Source organism: Lepidochelys kempii, chromosome 3, assembly GCF_965140285.1.
Source record: "Lepidochelys kempii isolate rLepKem1 chromosome 3, rLepKem1.hap1, whole genome shotgun sequence".
NCBI lineage: Eukaryota > Metazoa > Chordata > Testudines > Cheloniidae > Lepidochelys > Lepidochelys kempii.
In genome coordinates, this window is record NC_136382.1 from 37,721,053 (window position 1) to 37,746,703 (window position 25,651).

At 42.7% G+C, this 25,651-nt stretch overlaps 1 protein-coding gene across 21 annotated transcripts in view; it reads left to right on the top strand.

Annotated features, from left to right (window-relative positions):
* The window catches only part of MYT1L (myelin transcription factor 1 like), a 380,619-nt gene that overhangs the window by 338,640 nt on the left and 16,328 nt on the right, over window positions 1-25,651 (top strand). For 20 of the 21 annotated variants that reach the window (XM_073336127.2, XM_073336123.2, XM_073336134.2 and 17 more), the window contains 3 exons: window positions 727-789; window positions 11,429-11,512; window positions 13,132-13,353. In XM_073336127.2, the coding sequence (XP_073192228.1) occupies window positions 727-789; window positions 11,429-11,512; window positions 13,132-13,353 (369 nt within the window). Of the gene's footprint in view, window positions 1-726; window positions 790-3,554; window positions 4,112-11,428; window positions 11,513-13,131; window positions 13,354-25,651 lie in introns of those variants that run through there. The other variant, XM_073336137.2, reaches the window with a different exon arrangement.

Consider the following 25,651-nt stretch of genomic DNA (forward strand, 5'->3'; position numbering starts at 1 on the left):
GTTTATTTTAATTAAACTTTCTAATTTAATGTATTCTGTAGCGTACATGCCTGTCTTCTCTGTGTAGAACCTTTTTCTATATTCATTAAAATACTGTACAGTCATTAGAAATTCTCCAGGACATGATTACATGAATGGCTCTTTTGTCCAGTTTGTTTGTTAGTTAGATTGCAATTTGACCACAAGAGGGCAGTATTCTTTTTTCCCCTCTTGCCTGCATTCCTGGCCTTTCTCAGAGGCTTTTCCTCTAGTAAAAAGAGATCAGGTTGTATGAGACTGCGTGCAGTGGGCTACAGCAATAACCATACTTGGTAGCAGGATGCCCAACATGTAAAGTCATCCTTGTTTTAGTAAATGGAAATACAGCACAGGCCTGACCTGTTTCAATATTCAGTGGCTGTGGTGAGGTGACAGCTGGCTGCTGCTAATTAGCTGCGGAAATGCCTTGCTCATCTTCTAATGCCAGCGTTGGCCAGATGCTGTCTGAGTGGGGAGGTGACCTGGAAGCAAACAGCTTTCTGCTTGCGAGTAAAGAGAGCTTTTCCACCCTCTGCTTTGGGATTAAGCTCTGAGGAGGCAGAGCCAAAGAAGCCCGCAGGGGTCTCCCTGGCTGGCACCTGTGGAAACGACATCCCAAGCAGGGAGTTTTTGATGGGCAATTAATGTATGGGTTTTCTTTCTTCCAAGGAAATTACTCCATTTAATATTTTTTAAAATTTATTTTAGGTGTCCCACCCCTGGTTGCGATGGCTCTGGGCACATTACTGGGAATTATGCTTCACATCGAAGGTATGTAAAGAGAGTTTTTGGTCTTTAAGTCATGTATGTTTCAATTGGATAACAAAATGGGAAAGGGACCTGGGGTGCGGGGAGCGCGAATCTGTCACCTGTGCCTGATTAAACTTTTATTATCATTTGCATGAGGTGCTGAGGGAAATGCTGCATTTATAGATCGATGTAACAATAGTATCTTCCCATTCCCAGAAGAGGAGATACTATGGTAGTATAGTAACTAGGGAGTGGTAGATGCTGAGTAGTTAGTGCCACCTCTATTATGTGTATGAAACTCAGTAAGGTGAGAAAAGCTGCTTTATATTTAGTAACAGGAATGTACCCAATGATGTCTGGCCCAGGGTTAGTAGGATAGCCAATTCCTGCTCCTATTAAAGTTAATGCTATTGGGCCTGATTATCTGCTCACATAGGTGCAAACCAGCAGGAACTCTGTTGAAGCCAGTAGAGGTACAGCAGTGTAAAACTGGTGTAAGTGGGAAAAATAGTTTAAAACCAAAACATCATTGAAACATAGACATGAAGGAATCTGCCACCACATTCGGTTCAGGACAAATGACAACTAAATCACAATAATGATTAAATTCCCTTTAAAAATAATTTAATTTCAAAAATAAAGATTACCTTAAAAAAGACAAGGTGTAAAATGTTTAAAATCACCTAAGTGAGTTAGGAGCCTAAGTCACATTTTCAAAAGTGACCGAGGGCCAGATTTTAAAGGTATGTGGGCACCTAATGATGCAGATAAGCGCCTTATAGGATTTAAAAGTCTAGCTGCTTTTTAAAAATTCCACTAGGGACCTAGCTGCATCTTTTGGCACCTAAGTACATTTAAAAATCTGGCTTTTAGGGATTTAGGGTCTAAATCTCATTGAAAGTCAATAAGAAAGGCCAGACCTTCACTAGGAATTTACATTGTTATAGCTACATCTCTCAGGGGTGTGAAAAATCCACCCATCCCCGAGAGACGTAGTTAAACTGCCCTAACCCGTGGTGTAAACAGAATTATTCTGTCGACCTAGCTACCACCTCTCAGGGCTCTGGATTACCTATACCGGGGCAGTAGTGACTACACTGAAGCACTACAGCAGTAATGGTACCGCTTTGCCACTGTAGCATTTTAAGTATGCACAAGCCCTTAGGCTCCTATGTGTCTAAGTCACTTTTGAAAATGGGTCTTAGGCACCTGTGTCACTGAGGTGCTCTATTACTGACTTTTTGATTTTAACGGAAAAAGCAAAACAATCTAAATGTACAGTAGCATTTTTTAAAGATCTTGAACAGCAGGTTGGAAAACTCTAACTCTGCTGGGTAAGGGAGTTGCATCAGATGGTTTTTTAATGTTTTATTAGCACAGATAACCTAAATCGGAGGCAGGGGAATGAAGATCAGAACAATACAGAGAGCAAAGGAGCTCAAATCATATAGAACTAAATAACGGGAAGGGCACATAGCAGTTGACACTGTTGTAATGTACACACAACAGTAAATACCAAAGAGCTCTTAAATTCAGATTAGTATGAAGATTGGTATTAAGGCGCTCTGCCAAATCACTTGCCCCCAAACTTCCTGAATCTGCTAATGCAATTTTGAGGTTCTTTTGCATCATGGTACAAGTGAGAGCAAGTGTCTTGTGGCCAGTCTCAGAAGTCATCTAGTCAGTTTGAGAAAAAAGAAAGGAATTAATAACACTGAATGAAATTCAGGGGACTATGAAAAGGTTGTGGGGGAAGAGAATATACCTCAACCCACAGAAAAGGCACAAGGCAACTCTGCCTCGCTTCTGTGACTTAATCCAGCCCTGAAAATAAGGACTATGATCCCTGTGTTAATTCTGTTCAAGTGTTTGTGGCCTTTGGTCTGCTTAAATTTGAATCCAGTAGCCCTACCCCACCACCAAGCCCCTATCCACAATGGGCTATTGTGAGCTGTAGCTCATTCTGTGTGTGTGCATTGTTGTATTAATGTCGAGGGAATAAAAGGGCCCAAAGAGTTAAAGGTGTTAATATAACCCAGTCAGTGTCCAACATTAAACAGTCTCAAACAAGATTCAGGATTTGGTATAGAGCAGTGGTTCTCAACCTTTCCAGACTTCTGTGCCCCTTTGAGGAATCTGATTTGTTTTGCATACCCCAAGTTTCACTTGACTTAAAAACCACTTGCTTACAAAATCAGACATAAAAATACAAAAGTGTCACAGCATGCTATTACTCAAAAAATGCTTACTTTCTCATTTTATCTGTATAAAAATTTTAGTTTGTACTGACGTTGCTAGTGCTTTTTATATAGGCTGTTGTAAAACTAGGCAAATATCTAGATAAGTTGATGTACCCCCTAGAAGACCTCTGCGTACCCACAGGGGTACGTGTACCCCTGGCTGAGAGCCACTGGTAGAGAGACCTCAGCCTGATTAGTGCAAATGTTATGCCTCAGGGTTTGTCGGCGAGCGGGATTGAACCGGGGATCTCTGGAGCTTAGTGCATGAGCCTCTACCGCATGAGCTAAAACCTGACTGGCTGTTAGCTCAGCCTGTAGAGCAGACTCATTTTATCTCTCTCTTTAAGTAATCTCGGTGCCACTAAATGGGACAGAACACCCCACCCAGAAGGTGTGTGGGTTACACAAACACATAATTAAAAATCCTTTTAACCTTTAAATAAAGATACAAAAGAGAATGAAAAACAGTTAAAGCATCTGAAATGTAAAGTACAATATTAAATAAGGCTTTCATTTTAACAACATCCTTGTTCCCTTTCTCTTTAGCTGGAAAGAGTTGTTAGAAGGAAAACCTCCCTTGTTTAACAGTCTTTTAGGAGATATCAGAGATGGAGGCAACTGTCCTTTTGAAGAAAATAGAAGTTAGTTCCAATGGGCTAGAGCTGTTGTTATTGTTGTTAAAGTCCGATCCTGTTTCCTTTAAGACAAACACACACAACAGGAGAAAGAAAAGAACAGCAAAGATAGAAAATGCAGCATCTCTCTCTGGTCTTGACTCTCACTTGCAACCTCACTGCTGGAAAAACACAGGCGCAGCACATGGCCTTATCAGCCACTCCGAGACCTGGCAAACTTGTACCAGCATTGGGCTGTGTGGGCACTGCATTTAGTTGTCGTCTCTGGTCACAGGCCAAGAGCAATATATGTAGTCTTGGCCAGCTAAGCCAGACTTTATTAGACAGAAGGAGAAAGGAGAGAGAGAGGAAAAAGAAGAAATAAGGTAGGGAAGGGAAAGGACACGTGGGGAGGGGGAGTACAAAGTCTCACAGTCATTAGGATTAACACACCTACTCCTTTGAAAAGTACCATGGGGTCTTCAGTGACCACCAGGCTCCAGGACCTTGGTTTTGCATCTTGTGGAAGAAAGCACTACCAGCACCATATCCTGAGCACCAGGCTGGAGTGCTGGCATTGCACTCAGAGGGAGACATCCTATCTACTCTGAGTCTCCATTTCCCACAACCACCTTGTTTTTCATTGGAGGTTTCTCATCTAGCACATCATTCTTCATTTTTGAGATCACAGCCTATGAGCTGCCCAAGACCCTTACTACTGACTAGTGAAAGTATATTGATAAAAGAATTAATGAACTGGTAACCTGTAAGAATGGTTATATATCATGGACTTTTAGTATGTCTATAACCAGTATTTCTGATTCTCTCCTGGAAAATTAGCACTACTTTCCTCCTGTTTAGATCTCATTAAGTAACACTTCTTTTTAGACTATACCTGATACAATGATGTGAAACCCTTTTTGTACAAGAACATTTCAATGACATAGTGCTATCTTAACTGACTGCCAAAATGTCTGGGTGACAAGGTGGGAGAAGTAGAATCTTTTATTGGACCAACAATTGGACAAGCTCTTGAGGTTCCATAGGGCTCTTCTTCAGGTCTGGGTATCATTTGTGTTGCAGATAGCTGCTGTATAACAAACTCCTGAATTTGAAGACAAATGTAGCCCTGGTTTAACCCTGTGCAACTCCATTTTAGTCAATGAAGCCATTCAGGGCCCTTGAAGATGTTGAAGTTAAACTTGCATACATCAGGGCTGAATTTGGCCTGTCATCCTGTGTTTATTTTATGAGGAGTTAGTTTGACATGAAAAAATGAAATAAATATGTATACTCTGTAATAGCTTTTGGTTGTAATAGGATAAAAAATTAAAACAAAGGCTCATATTTGTCATGTGTTTTCTTAATGAATCTGCTCTCAAAGGAAAAATAAATAAATCATACACCCAGAACTATGTATTTAAAAAGGTACTAAAGAACCTGAAAGGTCTTCGAATTTACTAACATATTATAGTGCCAAAAAAAGGTATTGAATCATGAATCAAGGCATAAACGGTTCATTCTGATTTTGTGATGAAAGCCGCACACAAATTTCACAAGCGCACATAGCTGTATATCTAGTATAAAGTATTTTGCTTTCCTAGGCAATTCCTCTAACAGTCCAGCTTTCAGATACAACAAGAGACAGGATTTGTCACACACATGATCAGCATCAGTATCATTGATGGGTTACTTCTTCCACACAAGTTGGAACATTCAGAACTTTTCTTGAAAAGGAAAGTAGTAGTCTCTCTTCAGCAAACAGAAGCCAAGATGTAGGAAGAACGTGACATATGTTTGTATAGTGCTCAGCACAATGGGGTCACCATCAGCATGGGTGCTATTGCAGTGTACATAATAAATAACAACACCATATAACCGGCAACCTAGATAATTCTGAAAAAACAAATTGAACCTGAACTTCTGGCAAAATTCTTCTCTGAGCTATAATTGTAGTAAAGGCAGAATTACTCCACTCAGGTCAGTGAAGTAACTCTAGCTTTACACCAAAGAGCAGAATTTGGCCCTTCATCGGCATCTGGAATTGATGAGAATTATGACGACATTCTTGATACCTGCTGTTCGAGCTAGTAGAAAAATTCTTGTTGAAATATATGGGGGGAGGGCGGGGAAGGGACTGGAAAATAGCTTTTTAACTAAATGCAAACTTTTACAAAAAAATCAATTTTTTTCAGTAATTTTTCTTTCTTTATTTTTTTGAAAATCCTTGCTCCATTGAAGTCAGTAACAAAACTCCCATTGACTTCAGTGGAGCCAGGATTTTACCTTTTAAGGATATCTGATTGGAGCTCAAATTAGTATTATATAGGAGTAATTTAAAGAACAACAAGCCCGATGAATGTTTAAACATGTCCTAAACTTGTTAAAATTATCTCCTAAATATCTGTCTAAAGAATTCATACATGTTAGTGTTGTATTGTCAGTAGTTGCTCCGTCATATCTGTGGGACAGAGAAAACAGTGAGATTGTTGACGGTGATGGAGAACTGGGTCAGAGGGGACAAAAGGTGAGGAATTCCAGGGGGCAGCAGGACATCCAGAAGCGATTTCATGTACAGAAAAGGATTTAAAAGAATCACCTGTAACAGAAGTTTAGAGAGAGGTTTATGCTTGTCAAATAAAGAACAAGCAGCTAACAGCTAATAGGATGAGTGACTAAATATAGGTAATGTACTGATTTTATGTACGATTGTGTTGGACTCTAGTGGCTGGCCCACAGTGTGAATAACGGGAATAACACTACTAGTGTTAGACAAGGGAGATTTCCTTCAACTCATGCTAGAGGCCTCTGTCCTTGCAGCTGAAGGGCCAATGTTCTGGTCCTAATTACCAAAGTCAGGTATCTGGGTGTATGCGTGTTGTGATGCTTGTCGTAATTATGTCAGTTGTATGCAAGAAATGGATGCCTGACAAGTGAAAATCCCCTGGAAAACCAGGTATCCAAGAAATTTTTGGTAGTTGGTAAAAGTGGATGCAGAATATGTGAGGTCAGCAGTAAACAAAGCCATCTGAATCCTTCCTGTGCCATCAGATGTCACTTAGGGCACAAACAAGGTTCTGTTGTCCCTGTCTATCCTGGGCCAGTCTTCACATATCCTATATGTTGTTTATTCCCATAAAATTTGCCCCCCTAAATACTGTTTGACGGAGGGATTCTTTAGGTCAGCCCCTTTTACATGTTCCTCCACCTGCCCAATGGCATGCCTACCATGGCAGATGCTCTGGCTTCATTCTTAACATATGTCCCAGATATTTCCATCTTCTTTTCTGGAGATAAAGAGTCAGACCTAGCCCATAACATTTTGGCGCCTAAGGCGGGGAGCTCAAATGATGCCCCCATGGCCCCTCACTTGGGCCAAAACTTATAACGGTCTCAATTCTGCCTTCTTCCTGTTCTACTCCTCTCATGGTACTGCTCTGCTACCTACCGCAATAAAGGAGAACTAACAACTTAAAATGCCTTGTTCAAAATTTTTAAGTAACACTTAACTTTCAAATGCCTGAACAGCAAATGTAACTTTTCTTGTCTGCATAGTAAACACTGGCAGTTTTATCTGTTTGCATAATCGAAGTGGTGCTTTCCATGCCTTCTTGGTTGCAAAGATTTGAACTGCTTCCTGAAGGTCCACAGTCAGGACCAGCTCATGCTTTACTGAGATGGTTGAAAGGCGGACCAGCCTCTCCTATGTCATTGTGGAGGGTAGATGTGTTTTTATTAACTTCAGCTTGGAGAAGCTGCATTCTCCACTGACAACTGTTACAGGAGGTGTTAGAAGTATGCGCAGAGCAACAAAAGCATTTGGAAAGAGTGTGGTCATCTTATTTGTGCGCATATATTCCAGAACAGCCTTTGGAGTTGATCTTGCTGAAATGTATCTTGAAAGGGCTTTCAGTTCATCACCTAAATCACTCGCATCAATATTGCGCATGTCATCATGTGTCAACACTGTCTCTAGTGCCCCGCATTGCTGGTGTAGGTCTTCTTCAGGTATAGTGAGGAGTTTTGGAATATCCTACAACATCCCAAATATACTGCTGGGTTTTTGAGCTGCATGAAACGTTTTTCAACTGACTGTATTGCACAATCTAGCACCTGGTTAAAGAACTCAACTTTGAATTGTTGTTTGAGGTCTTATGGGATTATCCCGTGCCTCATAATCAAAATGTCTTCTTCTTCAGTGACTCTTGTATTCTTGAATGCGTAGGAAAATAGCTTCAGTGTGAAGTTCCTCTGCCAACTCTTGTGCACTCTTCAGAACATTTTGAAATCCCTCATCTGACCGGTAAGACTGTAGGTATGACTTTGCTTTGTCCAGTTGTTCCATTGCTCCAGATATATCAAGGTCAACACCTTGGAGTCTCTTGCTTACAACATTTATTTCAAACAGTATGTCATGCCACAACACTAAGCCACACAGAAATTTGAAGTTATATATGATTCTGGTGATTCCATTTCCCTCTGCCACTGTTCTCCCACGAAAAGTTCCTGTCGTAGCATTATCCTCCATAATGGCAACTATGGCATCATCTCTCTTCCCAATTTGGTGTTTGATAGGCTTTATCGCCTCCACTCGACTTTCCCATCGTGTGGCACTCAGTGGTTTCAGTGTCAGAGAGGATGTTCTCAGATGTTGCTTCAAAATTTGCCATCGATGAGTTGATGGAGAGAAAAATACATATATGCTTTGAAATACATTAAAAAATTTAGCAGCCTCACTAAAAGCTGATGCTGCATCACTGACCACCCAGTTCAATGAATGAGAACTGCATGGGACAAAAAAAGCTCGGGGGTTTAACTCTTGGATCCATGTCTACACTCCTCTGTTCTTTCCTCTTATGTTGGCACCATTATCGTAGCCCTGACCTCTCATGTCAGCTTTCGCAGTTCCCGTATCTTCCAGCTTTTTAAGAAGCACATTTGTCATACCAGCTCCTGTAGTATCATCAATGTCAATAAATTCTAGAAAGTGCTCTCTGACAGTCACCATTGCAGGGACATTTTCGCTGTGCTCTGTTGTTGTTACAAAACGCACCATTAAAGTCATTTGTTCCATGTGGCTGGTGTCAGGTGTGCAGTCCAGAATAACAGAGTAATATCCTGCTGACTTCAGATCTGCCACAATCTTCTGTTTGACTTTTGTCGTCAATAACTGTATGATCTCATTTTGAATTGTTTTTCCAAGGTAGTGGTGTGTGTACATTTCTTGGGTGGTGATTCTTCTGAGATGCTCCTGGAGTACAGCATCAAACTCAGTCATCAGCTCCACAATTTTAAGGAAGTTTCCATGGTTTGCGTGTAACTGATCTGAAGTGCCATGCAGTGCTAGGTTTTGGGTAGCAAGCATTCTCACAACGGCAATGAGCCTTTTCAGAACATTTTGCCAGTAAAGAGACTCTGATGCAATTTTCTCTTGATGCTGATCATCTATGGTGGCCTTTAACCTTAGTCGCATCTCAAGCTCTCATTCCACCTATGGAATGCTCTCTGGTGATTTGCTGCCTTCTCATGGCATACCAGATTTCTAGCCAGATTGTTCCAGTCCTTTGTTCCTGTAGAACCCAATGTGGGTCGAACATTAGACTGGAAGAGTTTGCAACAAAAACAGTATGCAGCATTCTGGGTTTTTGAGTACATAAGCCATGGCCTCTCCACTTTGTCACCATTGGGGATTTCACGCCAGTAATATGTTGGATGGAAACTTCTATTTTCATTGTCTTTGGGGAACATGAAGTTTTTCACCTGCTGTGGTCCATGCAGTACAAGGAAGTCCCTCAGGCTACTGTTCAAGTGGGTCCACATCCTGGATCATCTAGACTTAAGGAACTAAACTCAGCAGCAGCTGTTTCTTGTGCCTCCACCACACTCTTACCTCTGATCTAGACTTTTTTTCAAGAATGTGCATGGTTACATCCATTTGAGATGGAGATATGGATGCTACAGTAGCTGCCAGGTCACCTGCGCTCTGACGAACTGGAAGATAGGCATCTCCTCACCACTCACATCCTCACTAGGGCCGGAAGGCTTACCGTAAATATTTGTGTCTATGTATCTCAGGAGAGCTCCTTCCTGCTTAGATAGAAAAGCTTCCTTTGCTTTCTTTCTTCTTCTGAATGTTACCCCAGAAGGGTGTTTTCTTCTTTCACTCATGACTGCTGTTCTGTGCCAGCTATAGTGGCTCTCAACACTCAGTTGAAGGGGACAAATAAGCAGGCAGCTTATAAGGGGACAATAAGCTGGTAGCAGGGCCTGAGTGAGGGGAGATATCAGCTTTTAAGGGCCTAACTGGCTCCTACTACTTCAGTTGACTGCCTGTTCTCCTCAAGTGGGTTCAGGGAAGCAGCAGGAAACAGGAAGCTCCCTGAGAAGCTGGTGTTAATCAGTCCAGGCTCCTGGGGGTGCTAGAGAGGTACTTAAGAGGCTCCTCCTCCTCTCTCCCCCTGCAGCTCCTGCTTTCTGTTATTCCATCTCACCTTTTCTCCTGCCTGCCTGTTATGTCTCTTGTGACCTCCTTCCTCCAGCACAGCACTCCACCATCTCTGTGCATCTAGAGCGGAGAGAATACATATGCACCAGTAGCAGACACAATTGTCTACACTCTGGGTCCTAGTGGCGCCCCTCAACAGTCTGGCACCTGAGGCGGCTGCCTCAGTTCGCTTCATGGTAGGCCAGCCCTGAAGAGTTATTGAACTTTCTGACAAATCCTGGCAGTTGTTGTAAGTTCATTTCATTTAATACCTAGTGTTTTCCCGAAGCACTTGCTTTTAAAGGCAATTAGACATCTATCTGTTCCTTTGATGGATTTCCAGCTTCCACATCCATATGAGAAGGTGAAAATAACGTTTGAGTTAAAGATTAAGCATCGTTTTTTTCAGATGTACACATTTGTGTCACTGACACTCATAGCAACTGGTAAAAGTAACTTTCCTTCAGCTCTGACTGGTTAGCCCAATGTGCCCAATTTTTACAAACTTACTCAGTTGCTGAAAAGCTTGCTAAAGAGTTTATATAACTATACCTTATATAGTAAAGAAGAACTCAGACTGGAAGTTCTTTGGATACAAAGGTATAGTTCTTTGTATCTTGTATAGTGCTGAATACATTTTCAGTGCCTAATACATAGTACTTTTACCTAGCTTGCTAGCTAGCTTTATTAGATTTTCCCTTGGCTTACATTATTTTTTTCCAGGAAGTCATTGCACAGCTTGTAATCTGTGCAATATTATTATCGATGATTCTTTAACAAATTCCTGAATGCATGTTCCACAGGAAAATTTTAGAAAATTTAACTGTCTTCATATATCCCCTAAAAGATCTTCTATCTCCCCCCCCCCCAAAAAAAAAAAAAAGATACAGAGATCTTTTTTGCTTTTATTCCTTATTCTTATTTACATCTCAAGCACACACAGGACATGCTATCTTTCGGTCATAAAACACTGGATCCCACTCCTTCTGAAGCCTATCACTGCTTCTGCTGAGTCAGCTGGACGGATCATTAGACAGAGATTTGAAAAGCTGCTTTCTCTCTCCTTAGGCGCTGTGTGTGTGGTGTGCAAAGTACTCCCAGTCCCAGCCTTCAGTCGGAATCTGAGATACTTGGCTCCCCCTTGTGGTTTTTTATTGCCAGCTGTCTTTCTTCTTTAAATCATCAGAGCTATAACTGTTGAAAACAAGACAGTATTATCTAGCCTGTAGTATTTCATGTGAAAAGAATGTCCTTTTGTAGAGCCCTTATGAATTATAGTCAGGAATGAGGAATTACTTTTAAAAACTTGTTCTTTCACTCAGTCTCTCAGGTTGTCCACGAGCAAAGAAAAGTGGAATCAGGATAGCACAAAGCAAGGAAGACAAAGAAGACCAAGAGCCAATTAGGTAAGTACAAATCTAGTCAAATAACCTTTGTGTGTATTATGAGAGCAGGTATATTGGCAGCCTGATTTTCTAAAATATGAACTTTATCATATTTGTCATAGTAATTCAAGAACAAAGATACGCTTAACTAAAGATCACAGTTAGTTGTTTTTAAATCAATGGAAAGGTCATATCTGGTTTGCTTAAAACAAATTCAATTGTTCTCTGACTATTAAAGGCTGAATCCTCCACTGATATAAATCCATTGACTTCAGTGACTTGACTTCAGGTGAAGAGCCATGCTTATTTACACCAGCTGAGGATCTGATCCCTTGTATTTGGAAAGTTTGAAAAACTGTATTTTTTAAAGTGAAAATAAAAAATAAAAAAACTTCAAGCTCTCCACAGCCTTGTTCTGTTAACACAGTAAATAAACACTATAGACAAGCTACATCTGACACACAAAGTATTTAAAGGGATTCAGAAGTCAACAGGAGTTGGGAATGATCACCTCTGAAAATCAGGCCAGTGATTTGGGTGCCTGCAAATTGAAGCAATTGCCTAACTTTAGGCACCCAAGTTTGAAAATTTTGTCCCGTGTTTCTCCTTGTGAGATGTGGAATGACCTCTGCTCCCGTTGATGTCAGTCAGTGTGGAGGCTGCTCAGCACCTTTCAGGATCAGACCCCAAACATTGCAGCATTGTTTTAGTGTAAGATAACCAGACAATGAAACGGACTACTCTGACTGTCCAAGCTGCACAAATTGTAAAATTTAATCAAGCAGCAACATGCTGAAAAGTACATTCAGTGTTTAATACTCTAAACTGCTCCTACTAACACAGGTAACAACATTTGTTTCTTAAAAATAAATGGGGCTAAATATTATGGGGGGAAATCTCGAGCAACAGTGAGCACCTGATGAGCACACAAAACTCCTTTCATTGATCTCTCTGGGCCCAATCCTGTGAGATTTAATAGCTTCTAATAGCCAGTCAGCCAATGAGCACTACCACATTTCACAGTTTGCCCCAATAGGCACTTTCGGTGCTTAAAATCTCGGAAGCTTTGGCCCGTGATTTTTAATCTGACAATGGCCCTTTGAAGTACTAACTATGGCAAAGGTTTGATTGAGATCTAAGTCTTTATAACATTACCATAATTTTAAAGTAAATCACCTTTAAATTTCATACACATTCTTCAAATGCACATAGAACTATGCTAAGTGGGATTTTAAAAATTTTGAGTTTTTAAATTTCACTATTCAGTCACTGAAGCTCAGTAACTGTCACTTTAAACCCAGTGTGCAATTTACCATAATAGACACCTTCATTTAAAACATGTACCCTGCTACTTTCTCTCCAATATGCAGTGTAAGTGGAAAGCCTAGGACTTTGCCATTGATTAGCATGGTTATTTTTTATCAGCCAGAGAGCTGAAAATCTTTTTTTGGTTAACAAAGTTCTTCTAGCTTCACATGTTTGACTATTCCATTGGGGTATCTTTGGTGATTTTTTTTTTAAGTCCATAGAGCATGATTGTTCTTTTCTTTTCATGTCAGGTTTATTTTGACTTTGTTGTAGAGGCTACCAGGTATATGATGGCAAGACAATAAAGTTTATCTCATCTATCTGCTATCCAGATGTCCAGTTCCTGGTTGTGATGGTCAGGGTCATATAACTGGAAAGTATGCATCCCATCGCAGTGCATCAGGGTGCCCTCTAGCTGCCAAAAGGCAAAAGGATGGGTACTTAAATGGCTCACAGTTCTCTTGGAAATCAGTGAAGACGGAAGGTATGTCATGTCCAACTCCAGGATGTGATGGCTCGGGACATGTCAGTGGTAGTTTTCTTACCCATCGTAGGTGAGTAACTACAGTCTATATTTTCCCCTCAAAAGTACTCCTTAAGTTAGATAACCCTGATATGCAGTACAACCTCTTGCCATGGCATGTTTCTGTTTTAATTTAATTTTGTCTTTTTTTACTCTGTGGGAAGCCACCTTTCTAGTGGTTTAAGCAGGGACTCAAGATTCCTGAGTTCTGTTTTTAGCTATAAGGTCTTTCAGGAGGAGATCATGATTCCTTTCGTATATCGAAGGAACTTCCAAAAATAAATGTTCAATTATAAAAACTCCAAATCTGCCACTGACTTGCTGTGTGACTTGTTACCTAGGTACTTAGGCCTACCTTTGCAAACTTGGGTGCCTAAAGTTAGGCACCTAAATTCATCTGTATAAGCAGCCTGATTTGCAGAGGGGTTGAGCAAGTTAAGGAAGTATGGGCTGGATGAATGCACTATAAGGTGGGTAGAAAGCTGGCTAAATTGTCGGGCTCAACGGGTAGTGATCAATGGCTCCATGTCTAGTTGGCAGCCGGTATCAAGTGGAGTGCCCCAAGGGTCGGTCCTGGGGCCGGTTTTATTCAATATCTTCATAAATGATCTGGAGGATGGTGTGGATTGCACTCTCAGCAAATTTGCGGATGATACTAAACTGGGAGGAGTGGTAGATACGCTGGAGGGGAGGGATAGGATACAGAAGGACCTAGACCAATTGGAAGATTGGGCCAAAAGGAATCTGATGAGGTTCAATAAGGATAAGTGCAGGGTCCTGCACTTAGGACGGAAGAACCCAATGCACAGCTACAGACTAGGGACCGAATGGCTAGGCAGCAGTTCTGCGGAAAAGGACCTAGGGGTGACAGTGGACGAGAAGCTGGATATGAGTCAGCAGTGTGCCCTTGTTGCCAAGAAGGCCAATGGCATTTTGGGATGTATAAGTAGGGGCATAGCGAGCAGATCGAGGGACGTGATCGTTCCCCTCTATTCGACATTGGTGAGGCCTCATCTGGAGTACTGTGTCCAGTTTTGGGCCCCACACTTCAAGAAGGATGTGGATAAATTGGAGAGAGTCCAGCGAAGGGCAACAAAAATGATTAGGGGACTGGAACACATGAGTTATGAGGAGAGGCTGAGGGAGCTGGGATTGTTTAGCCTGCAGAAGAGAAGAATGAGGGGGGATTTGATAGCAGCTTTCAACTACCTGAAAGGGGGTTCCAAAGAGGATGGCTCTAGACTGTTCTCAATGGTAGCAGATGACAGAACGAGGAGTAATGGTCTCAAGTTGCAGTGGGGGAGGTTTAGATTGGATATTAGGAAAAACTTTTTCACTAAGAGGGTGGTGAAACACTGGAATGCGTTACCTAGGGAGGTGGTAGAATCTCCTTCCTTAGAGGTTTTTAAGATCAGGCTTGACAAAGCCCTGGCTGGGATGATTTAACTGGGAATTGGTCCTGCTTTGAGCAGGGGGTTGGACTAGATGACCTTCTGGGGTCCCTTCCAACCCTGATATTCTATGATTCTATGATTCTATGAGCACCTGCATCTCCCATTAACTTCAGGGAGAGACAAATACTCAGCACCTCTGTAATATCAGGGTACTTATATAGGTGTCTGTGTATGGACTGAGATGCCTAAAAAAAGGTTGGCTTTACCCTCTCTGTGTCTCAGTTTACCCTTCTGTGAACTGGTATGTTTACTTACCTCATGGAGGTGCTGTTATCACATTCTGGGCTGCAATCCAGACCAGTGAGGGCACATGAAGTAAACTTTTCTTTTGCAAAATGTAAATAGGTCACTGTGGTGTGTTTTGACAATTTGATTCTTGAACAAGTTGTCAGAGACCCTAGAGCCCACAAATCTGGTGTGAAAGGATTTTACTACCGAGCTTAATTTGAAACAGCATTCCACTCCGACAATGTCAGCACTATGGATTGGCGTGCACTAGCTTGAGAGAGACGTGGACTCAGGAGCAGTGTAGCTACTCTAATACATTATAAGAGAGGTGCATGCAAAGATGCTATTTTAAGGGCCCTTGCGTCCTTTCCCTTGTGTGTATTCAGCACCTCAATTTCATTGTGACTGTCTTTTCGAAATACATAAAATCAGAATTCACCCATTTGAAACGTGATCATGTATGTGTAAAAATCCCTTTAAGAGGGATGAGGTTGCCTAAGCTGTTTACAGTCTATCTGAGTTGAGCAAATTAAATATATTTTCCCTTTTGGAAAGCAAGATATTTAAAAAATATGTGCTTACCTTACATTAGTCTTGTGAGCTAATGTTCATGCCCATTATAAGTTATTGCTAAACACAGAGGGAAAATAATTAGCCTTGAATAATATACCCTGTAATGTCATTGAGAACAGTGGAGTTCCATGGGGTATAAGTCAGGCAGAGCTTGGCTCATGGAATGAAATCCAGCATCTTCCAGTCCTGTCACAGAAGGCTCCACATGATGTAGAAGTGCAATGGGGGATTCATCACAGTAGTGCTGGGTGAGGAATTTGTGCGCAGACTGGCGGAACAGCAGGGGAATGACTAGTTGATCTGTGAACTGTGTGGCTTCACTGGGGAGGAGTAGTGGTCATCATCCACTGTTTTCTCTCTGTGGAGGACAAGGGGCTGGTCTGTATTAATTTATTAAACCTGAATGTGACGGGGTCCTGGGAAACGTTTATTTCTGACTATTTTAGAATATGGACCATAAATATGGGTAGGGTTAGTTAATAGCAGAGCTGACAGGAAACAAGCAAGAAGTTAACACAATGAATCCAAATAAGACACCTCTTTGTAAATAAGTCAGGAGGTTAAGGAACAAATACCTGAGTTATTAGCTGTGAAGATGTTATTTGCAGGCCCTGGCAAAGTTACACAGCTGTTTTGCTAAGGCTGGGAACAGACAGATCGAAAGAAATGAAATGGTTTAATGACTCTCAAAAGGAGGGCAAGGCAGTTGTTCAGAGCAGCTCATGAGGAGCAGACTGACACAGACAAACAGACAGGTCCTGTGGCATGGATGGGTCTGAAGCAACTGGGTCTTCCAAAACTTCTAGGAGATGGTGAGCCTTGGGTGAAACAGATATGCATATAGCTTGTCTCAGGCTTTGTTCCTCCTATTCAGATTAAACATTACTTTGGTTTGAAAAAAGCTGTCTGACCACTGTATCATCTGGTATAGAGGCTTGTTTCAGCAATAGGATACATACTACCATTAGTAATTCTGCAATTTCATATTTGAGTTCCATCAGTACTCCTGGGTGAATATCATCTGATCCTGGTGACTTCTTACTATTTAATTTATCAGTTTGTTCTGAAACTTCCTCCATTGATACATCAATGTGGGACCATACTTCAGATTTGTCACCTTAAAAGGACAGCTCTGATGAGGATCTCTCATCCTCTGCAGTGAAGTCAGATGCAAAGAATTAATTTAGCTTCTCTGTGGTTGTTTTATCTTCCTTGAGTGCTCTTTTAACACCTTGGTCACCTACTGAGCCCACTTCCTATTTGGCAGAGTTTCAACTTCTAATTTACTTTAAAAATATGTTACTGTTAGTTTTTGTATCTTTAGCAAGTTTCTTCTCAGATTCTTTCTTGGCCTGCCTTATTATACTTTTACTCTTATGCTCCCAGTGTCTGTGCACCTTCCTATTATCCTCAGTAGGATTTGACATCCAAATTTTAAAGTATGCCTTTTTGCCTCCAACGGGCTCTATCGCGCAGTTTAGCCATGGTTATTCTTTTGATCATCTTATTGTCTTCTGATTTGGGATATGCATTTAGTCTGAGTGTCTATTGTGGTATTTTTAAATAGTTCCCATGCTGTTTACAGGCATTTAATCCTTGAGACAGCTCCTTTTAATTTCCATCTAACAAGCATTCTCATTCTTGTATAGGACCCCATTTTAAAGTTAAATGTTACTGTGGCAGGTTTTTCTGCTATTTGACCTCCTACAAGGATATTACATTGAATTACATTATGATCACTATTACCAAGCAGTTCAGCTATTGTTACATCATGAACCAGAGCCTGTGCTTCACTTAGGACTAAATCAAGAATTGTGTCTGTGGGTTCCAGAACTAGATGCTCCAAGAAGCAGTCATTTTTAGTATCTGAATATTTTATCTCTGCATCCCATTCTGAGGTGACATGTACCCAGTCAATAGGGGGATTGCTGACATCACCCACTGTTATTGTGCTTTCTGCTTTTGTAACCTCTCTTAATATCTTTGGAATTTAACAGTCACTGTCACCATCCTGGTCAGGTGGTCAGGAATATATTCTTACTGCAATACTCTTTTTATTCAAGCATGGAATTTCTATTCATAGAGCTTCTGTGGTACAATTTGTTTCATGTAAGATTTTTACGTTATTTGACTCCATGCTTTCTTTCACATATAGTGCTACTTCCCCACCAGCACAACCTACTCTATCATTCCTATATATTGTATACCCTGGTATTACCATATCCCATTGTTTATTCTCATTCCACCATGTTTCCGTGATGCCTATTATATCAATATTCTCATTTAATACCAAGCACTCTAGTTCACCTATTTTAGCATTTACACTTCTAGCATTTGTACAGAAGCACTTGTATATTTTGTCAATATTCAGTTGCTTGCCTTCAAGTGGGACTCTATTTCATTTTATTGTTCCTCACGAGCACCTACCTATACTTTATTAACTTCTTTCCTATCCTTTTTACTAGGATATTGAGTTCTCCCTTTAAAAAATTCATCCCTAAAGGTCATCTCTACCTGAACAGTGTACTTCTCCACACTTGTTGGCTTTTCCCCAGCTTTTAGTTTAAAAAATCCTCTACAACCTTTTTAATTTTATGTGGCAGCAATCTGGTTTCATTTTGTTTCATGTAGAACTCATCCCTTCTGTTTAGACCACTCCTTCCCCCAAAGGTTCTCCGGTTCCTAATAAACCTAATCCCTCCTTCCTACACCACCATCTCATCCACGCTTTGAGACCTTGCAGTTACGCCTGTCTTTCTGACCTTGAGTATGGAACTGGAAGCATTTCAAGGGTATCACAGAATCATAGGACTGGAAGATACCTCGAGAGGTCATCTAGTCCAGTCCTCTGAACTCATGGCAGGACTAAGTATTATCTAGACCATTGATTCTCAAACTTTTGTATTGGTGACCCCTTTCACACAGTAAGCCTCTGAGTGCAACCCCCCTTATAAATTAAACACTTTAAAAAATATTTAGCACTATTATAAATGCTGGAGGTGAAGCGGGGTTTGGGGTGGAGTCAGGGGTGAAAGTAAGTCGAGTGACTTACTGATACGCTGGGGCCAGCTCTGGCCCCCAGAAGGGGCGGGGCCTAGGGCGAAAGGGGTGTGGCCGAGGGGGGTCAGAGCCAACCCCAGCCCACCCTGTAAGGTAAGTGCCCCCCTTCACCTCCTCCTCCCTCCCCCGCCCCCCACTGGGGTAGCAGCAGCAGCCCGGGGCTCTGGGGGCTATTTAAAGGGCCTGCGACTCCCCTGCTTCCACCACCCCAGTCCTTTAATTAGCCTGGGGCGGCAGAGGCAGCTGGAGACCCAGTCCTTTAAATAGCTCCTGGAGCCCCTGCTACTCCAGGGCCCTGGGGGCTATTTAAAGGGCCTGTGGCTCCCCTGCTTCTACCGCCCCAATCCTTTAAATAGCCCCCGGAGCCCTGGAGTAGCAACGGCAGGGCTCCGGCGGTTATTTAAAGAGGCGTACTGGCTTACATTCACCTCTGGGTGGAGTCTGACTGCTCCCAAGCCCTCACATAATAACCTCGCGACCCCGTGAGGGGTCATGACCAATTTGAGAACCCATGATCTAGACCATCCCTGACAGGAGTTGTCTAACCTGCTCTTAAAAATATCCAAAGATAGAGATTCCACAACTAGGCAGTTTATTCCAGTGCTTAACTACCCGGACAGGAAGCTTTCCTAATGTCCAACCTAAACCACCTTTGTTGCAATTTAAGCCCATTGCTTCTTGGCCCATCCTCAGAAGTTAATGAGAACAATTTACCTCCCTGTTCCTTGTAACAACCTTTTATGTACTTGAAAACTATTATCATGTCCCCGCTCAGTCTTCTCTTCTCCAGACTAAACAAACCCAATTTTTTCAATCTTCCCTCATAGGTCATGTTTTCTAGACCTTTAATCATTTTTGTTGCTCTTCTCTGGACTTTCTCTCATTTGTCCACATCTTTCCTGAAATGTGGTGCCCAGAACTGGACACAATACTCCAGTTGAGGACTAATCAGTACATGAAGACTGGAGGAATTACTTCTTGTGTCTTGCTTACATCACTCTTGTTAATACATCCCAGAATGTTGTTTGCTTTTTTTTGCAACAGTTTCCCCCTGTTGATTCATATCTAGTTTGTGATCCACAATAACCCCCAGGTCCCTTTCCACAGTACTAGGCAGTCATCTCCCATTTTGTATGTGTGCAACTGATTGTTCCTTCTTAACACTTTGCATTTGTCCTTATTGAATTTCATCCTATTTACTTTGGACCATTTCTCCAGTTTGTCCAGATCATTTTGAATTTTAATCCTATCTTCCAAAGCACTTGCAATCCTTCTCATCTTGGTATCATCCACAAACTTTATAAGTGTATTCTTTATGCCATTATCTATATCATTGATAAAGATATTGAACAGAACTGGACCCAGAACTGATCCCTGAAGGATGCCATTTGATATGCCCATCAAGATTGACTGTGTACTACTGATAACTACTCTCTGGGAATGTTTTTTCAACCAGTTATGGACCCACTTTATAGTAGATGTAGGAATGCTACCATAGAGGTCCTGGGCTTCAATCTCTTACCTAGAAACCTAAATTTTGCCTCCAGGACCTCTCTCCTCCCTTTCCCTGTGTCACTGGTACCTGCATGTTCCCTCACCACTGGCTCCTCCCCAGCACTACATATAAGGCTATCTACATGTCTCAAGAGATCCGCTGATTTCCTACCCGGCAGGCAATTCACTATGCAGCTCTCCCAGGCATCACAAACACATACTATCCATACACATACTATCCATATTTCTAATAATCAAATCTCCTACTATTATTGCCTGTCTCTTCTTAATAATTACCCTCAGAAGGATATCCTCAGTGCAAGTGGATACCATGACATCATCTGGAAGGTGGGTCCCAACTATGGGATCGTTTCCCTCTGCTCCATCTTGATGCTTTCCTCTCTTGAGACTTTCCTCCTCCTTAACAGCCCGGGAGCTGTCGGACAGGAGATGAGATATCTATGTATCTCTCTGTTTCCCTTTGTTCCTCCAGTGGGAAAAAAAAAAGCCAACATAAGGTTTATAAGGCACTAGAGCATTAAAAATGAGCTAAAACAAGATTACACATTAATCTCACTTGTAGCGGAAGACCTATGACTCAGAAGTGAATTATAGAGGCCATATAACTGATGTGAGTTGATATGTATTATTCTGTTGAAACCACTAAACAATCTGGTGAAATATTTCCATTGGCTGAGGTTGTTTTTAGAAAAGTCAGTGATTTTTGACGCATTGAGGGTAAATTCTGCTTTAATTGTTTGATCACTGAAGCAGATTTTATTCATATTTTGTTCTTTCTCCTGAAGGAATGGAGGCAAGTAAATTCCTATACTCTCTCCTTAGCCTGGCAGTAGTCCTTCCTCACCCCATCCTCCTCTTCACTCTCCCTTTCTGGCGACCAGTAACTCCTCCCATTCCCATAGTAGTCTCTCAGCTTCATTCTTCCTCTTAATCTTATTTCTACCCTTGGCCCAGCCTCTCCACTTTAGCACACTACAGGCATTATGCTAATTCTTCCCTGTTCCTGGCCTAATGTTCCAGTGTGACCTGCCTTCCCCTGATTGTTTCCAACTTGGAGCAGCAGCTAGTAATCACCATTAGGGGAGGTGAATCACATCTATAGTGCAGGCAGAAGTGGAGTGTTTACCAGCAGAGAGTGGGGTCTGCCTGCTTCCAAGATTCCCAACTCATTTCATTATTTGATTTTAAATGTAACCCTTTTTCCCGTCAGAGTTGGCAGCAACAAGGGCCAGGTTCAGTATCTAGGGGTTCCATTCCAATAAATCAATGCAAAACCGGCTCGAGCCCCTTACCTAGTGACCTGGGACAAATATATACCACCGCCGCTGGGCACCTCCAAGAGGCAATACTTCCCCTCTTGCAAGCGCAGAGTCTGAGTGTAGCAAAGCCTTTTAATAACAGAGAGAAACAATGTGGCATTATGTTGGGGAAACACCACCAACAGGATTCATAACACAACCCATGAGCAAAAAACCCACCCCAAGCAAATTGCGGCGTGTCCTTTCCCTTTGGTTCTTGAGTCCAACAACCCAAAATCACCCAAAGTCCCAAAAGTCCAACAACAAAAGTCTCTATCCCTGGTCAGTGCAGCCCCAGAGTTTGAAAGTTTATCTGCAGAGTTTTACCTTCCAACCTGGGTGGAGATGGGGGGAGTTAAGGGGCACCTTACCTGGTCCAAAGCCAATTGCCCCACCTCTCCATGGGGCTCTTCTCCTCTCCACCAGCCATCCCACGAATCGCTCCGCTCTGCCAGCCATCCCATGAGCCGCTACAGCCATCCCGCAAACTGCTGTGCTCTAAGAGCCGCTCTGCTCTACCAACCGTCCCACAAACTGTTCCACAATATATCTTCAGGCTCCCCCACTACTTAACACAACGCTCAGTGATTTCAGCTCTTAGTAAATTTAGCTCTTTTGTGATTTCAGCTTGTAGTAGGGGAGCCTCAGTGCTGGTGCACTGTTGGCCCAACGTGAATTCAGCTCAGCAGCCTAGATTCCTAATGAAATCAAAATTAGCTCTGATATTCCACATTAGAGAGAGGAGGAAGTGCAATTAGCATGTAGCATCACCATGGGGCCTATACCACCAAGTATTAATACCTATCCCCAGCCTCTCTCTCCATTCACTGGGTTTTGGAACCCATGACCCTTGTCTAGCGGGTGCTGCTTAGTTGATGGTGAGTCCCTCCATCATAACAAAAGGCCAAGTACAGTTCCACTGTCCTTGATTCACATAATCAGGATAATAACAGTTTATTCCTGCCTCAATAACAGAGAAACTGGGGCGCCTACAGCCGCCAAAGTGACCATCTAGGCGGGGTGGGTGTGCCTATGCAAATGAGATCAGCCCCTGAAGTTCTTTTTCACAACCCACCATGACTTGTCACCAGATGTCAGGGTAGAGCTCATCCTGCCTCTGCTTACATCAACATTTCAACAAAATACACACATAAGGCAGTTAAAATTAGAGCTGGGCCAGGGATCAGGACTTCTCTGTTGGCCCCATTATTTCCTACAGAATTTAGGCTTGCCTTTTTTTTTTAATTAAATTTCTAGACCTTATGGGAGCAGAGGTAATCTGATTTTGAGTGAATACACTGTTGTCTCATTTGTCCGGCTCCTCAGAGAGATAAAGGGAAATAGTAGGGCAAAGAGAAGTGTGAACTACCCCACTCATTATAATGCTATATGAACTCTGAATCTTAGCAATCCCAGGGACTAGCAACAAGAATTTTCCTATAAGCTAGGGACATATCAGTTGGAATGTCAGAGGAGGAGAAAGACCTGGGTATATTGGTTGATCACAGGATGACTATGAGCTGCCAGTGTGATGCAGCCGTGAAAAAGGCTAATGAAGTCCTAGGATGCAACAGGCAAGGTATTTTCCATAGAGACAGGGAAGTGTTAGTATCATTAGAAAAGGCACTGGTGAGACCTCATCTGGATACTGTGTGAAATTCTGGTCTCCCATGTTTAAGAAAGATGGATTCAAACTGGAAGAGGTGCAGAGAAGGACTGGTAGGATGATCTGAGGAATGGAAACATACCTTATGAGAGGAGACGAAAAGAGCTTGTCTTGTTGAGCCTAATCAAAAGACGTCTGAGGGGAGGTGTGATTGCACTGTATAAATGCATCTGAGGGATACATACCAGGGAGGGAGAGGAGTTATTTAAGTTGAGCACCACTGTGTACCCAAGAACAAACGGATATAAATTGGCCATAACTAGTTTAGGCTTGAAATTAGGTGAAGGTTTCCACCCACCAGAGAAGTGAAGTTCTGAAACAGTCTTCCTAGTGGAGCAGTGGGGGCAGAAAACCTGACTTGCTTCTAGACTGAGCTTGATAAGTTTATGGAGGGGGTGGTGTGATGAGACTGCCTATAATGGCATGTAGCCAGCCTACGACTTCTAGCAGCAAATATCTCCAACAGCTGGTAATGGGACACTAGATGGGAATGGCTCTGAGTTACTACAGAGGATTCTTTCCTAGGTGTCTGGCTGGTGGGTCTTGCCCACATACTCAGGGTCTAACTAATCGCCATATTTGGGTTGTGGGGGTTTCGCCTTCCTCTGCAGCATGAGGCATGGGTCACTTGTAGGTTTAAACTAGTGTAAATAGTGGATTCTCTGTATCTTGAAATCTTTAAACCCTGATTTGAGGACTTCAGTGACTCAGCCAGAGGTTAGGGGGCTATTCCAGGAATGGATGGGTGAGGTTCTGTGGCCTGCAATGTACAGGAGGTCAAACTAGATGATCATGATGGTCTCTTTTGACCTTAGAGTCTTCAAGTTTATGAGCCAGTGTACAAGTCATCATGACACAAGTTCCCTCCCACCTGGGAGTTGTGGCCTCAGGCCCCAGGACAGGAATCAGTTGTTACCACTGAGCCTCAGGCTATCTGCATTTGTTTCTCCAAAGCCACTTCCTTCACCACTTCCTGGGATAACATGTGGCAAACTAAAAAGTTTAACTCAGTCCCTTACATTCTGTTCTCTTGGGATCTGTCCATGACTTGCTCCCTAGGCAAGCTAAACTACTTCTCCTCAGGGCACAGGTTCACCAGTCAAATACACGACAAAAGTCCAAAGAAAACAAAATTTTTCCCCTCAACTAATTTCTGAGGTCACAGTTTCTCGACAGCAGGTCTTTGTCAATGTCCTACAAACTTCCCTGCCCTCTATCTTAAGTCCAGCCATACAGGAAAAAACAGTTCCTACTTCTTCCTAGTCTTTCCATGTTATGAGGAACCAGAGCTGCTTTAGCTCCCTTTCAGATTCCTCACCCTCACTGAAAATTGGACCCTTCAACCTGCCATCGACGTGGGATAAAAGCTTAAACTGAGGGCTAAAAGAGAGAGAGTGGTTCAAGATAATTAAAATGGTACAGAACCCTAAAGTTTCATGCTGCCATCCTCCATTCCCTCTGTTGTGCCAGTGATGCATTTCTCACAAACTTGTCTGTGCAAAATTCTCTATGCCACTCTTTATTCGTGTCATAGCTTTGATCCAAAGAGGCATTAATCTGTTATTTCAGTTTTTCCACAAGGTCAGGCCCTACTGTGCTAGACACTGTACAAACGCATTGTGCCAGATATAACAGACACATTTCAGATTATTGTATCAATTTTATAAATGTTATCTGTGAGCCAGGGATTGCATTCTAGCTGCACGGGCATAGGCAGTGAGTTATATGGGCCCGTGGTGCCTGTGCTCCACCAATATTCAGGGACATGGACCCAGTTCCACCAACGTTTGGCTTATATTTTCAGAGCCGTCCTGTCCATGGGACAGACGAGGGCAACTGCCCCAGGCCCCACGCTTTGCAGGGCTCCGCGCTTCAGGGGACGCAGGGTTCCAGGGCAGCCTGGAGGGTTAGCGGGGGGCCTGGCACGGGCAGCAGTGAACAACCCAGCCCCAGCCTGCTCCGCTCCATCCTGCCCCATCTCTTCCTGCCCTGGTCTGCCCCCACTCTGCCCCCACTCCACCCCTTCCCCAAACCCCCACCCTGCCTCTCCCCGCCCTGTCTCTTTCTGGCTTCTACCCACTCCCCACAAGTGACGCCGGGAGACGGCAGGGCAGAGAGGGCTGGGACCGGGTTGCTCGCTGCTGCCAGCGCCAGGCCCCCTGCTATCCCCTCCAGGCTGCCCTGGATCCCAAGTTCCCCTGAAGCACAGGGCCCCCCAAAGCACGGGGCCCAGGGTGGTTGCCCTGGTCTGTCCTATGGATGGGATGGCTCTGCTTGGACTCGTTCTGGATACCACCAAAAATTATGCAAAGGAGGTGCCCATGTGCATGGGGGAAGGTTACCAAATTCACTCCAGGAACTAAAATCAGTGGGAGGTGATTATTGAAAATCCTGAGACAGGTAAATAACTCCAGAGAAGTACCATGCCCTGGGAGGAACTGTATAAACTCGTTCAGACTGGGTTCAAGAGGCTCAGAAGACAAAGAAAGGGCTTTGTCGTAAAGAATCAGCATAAATTGATTCAGGGGCCTTCAT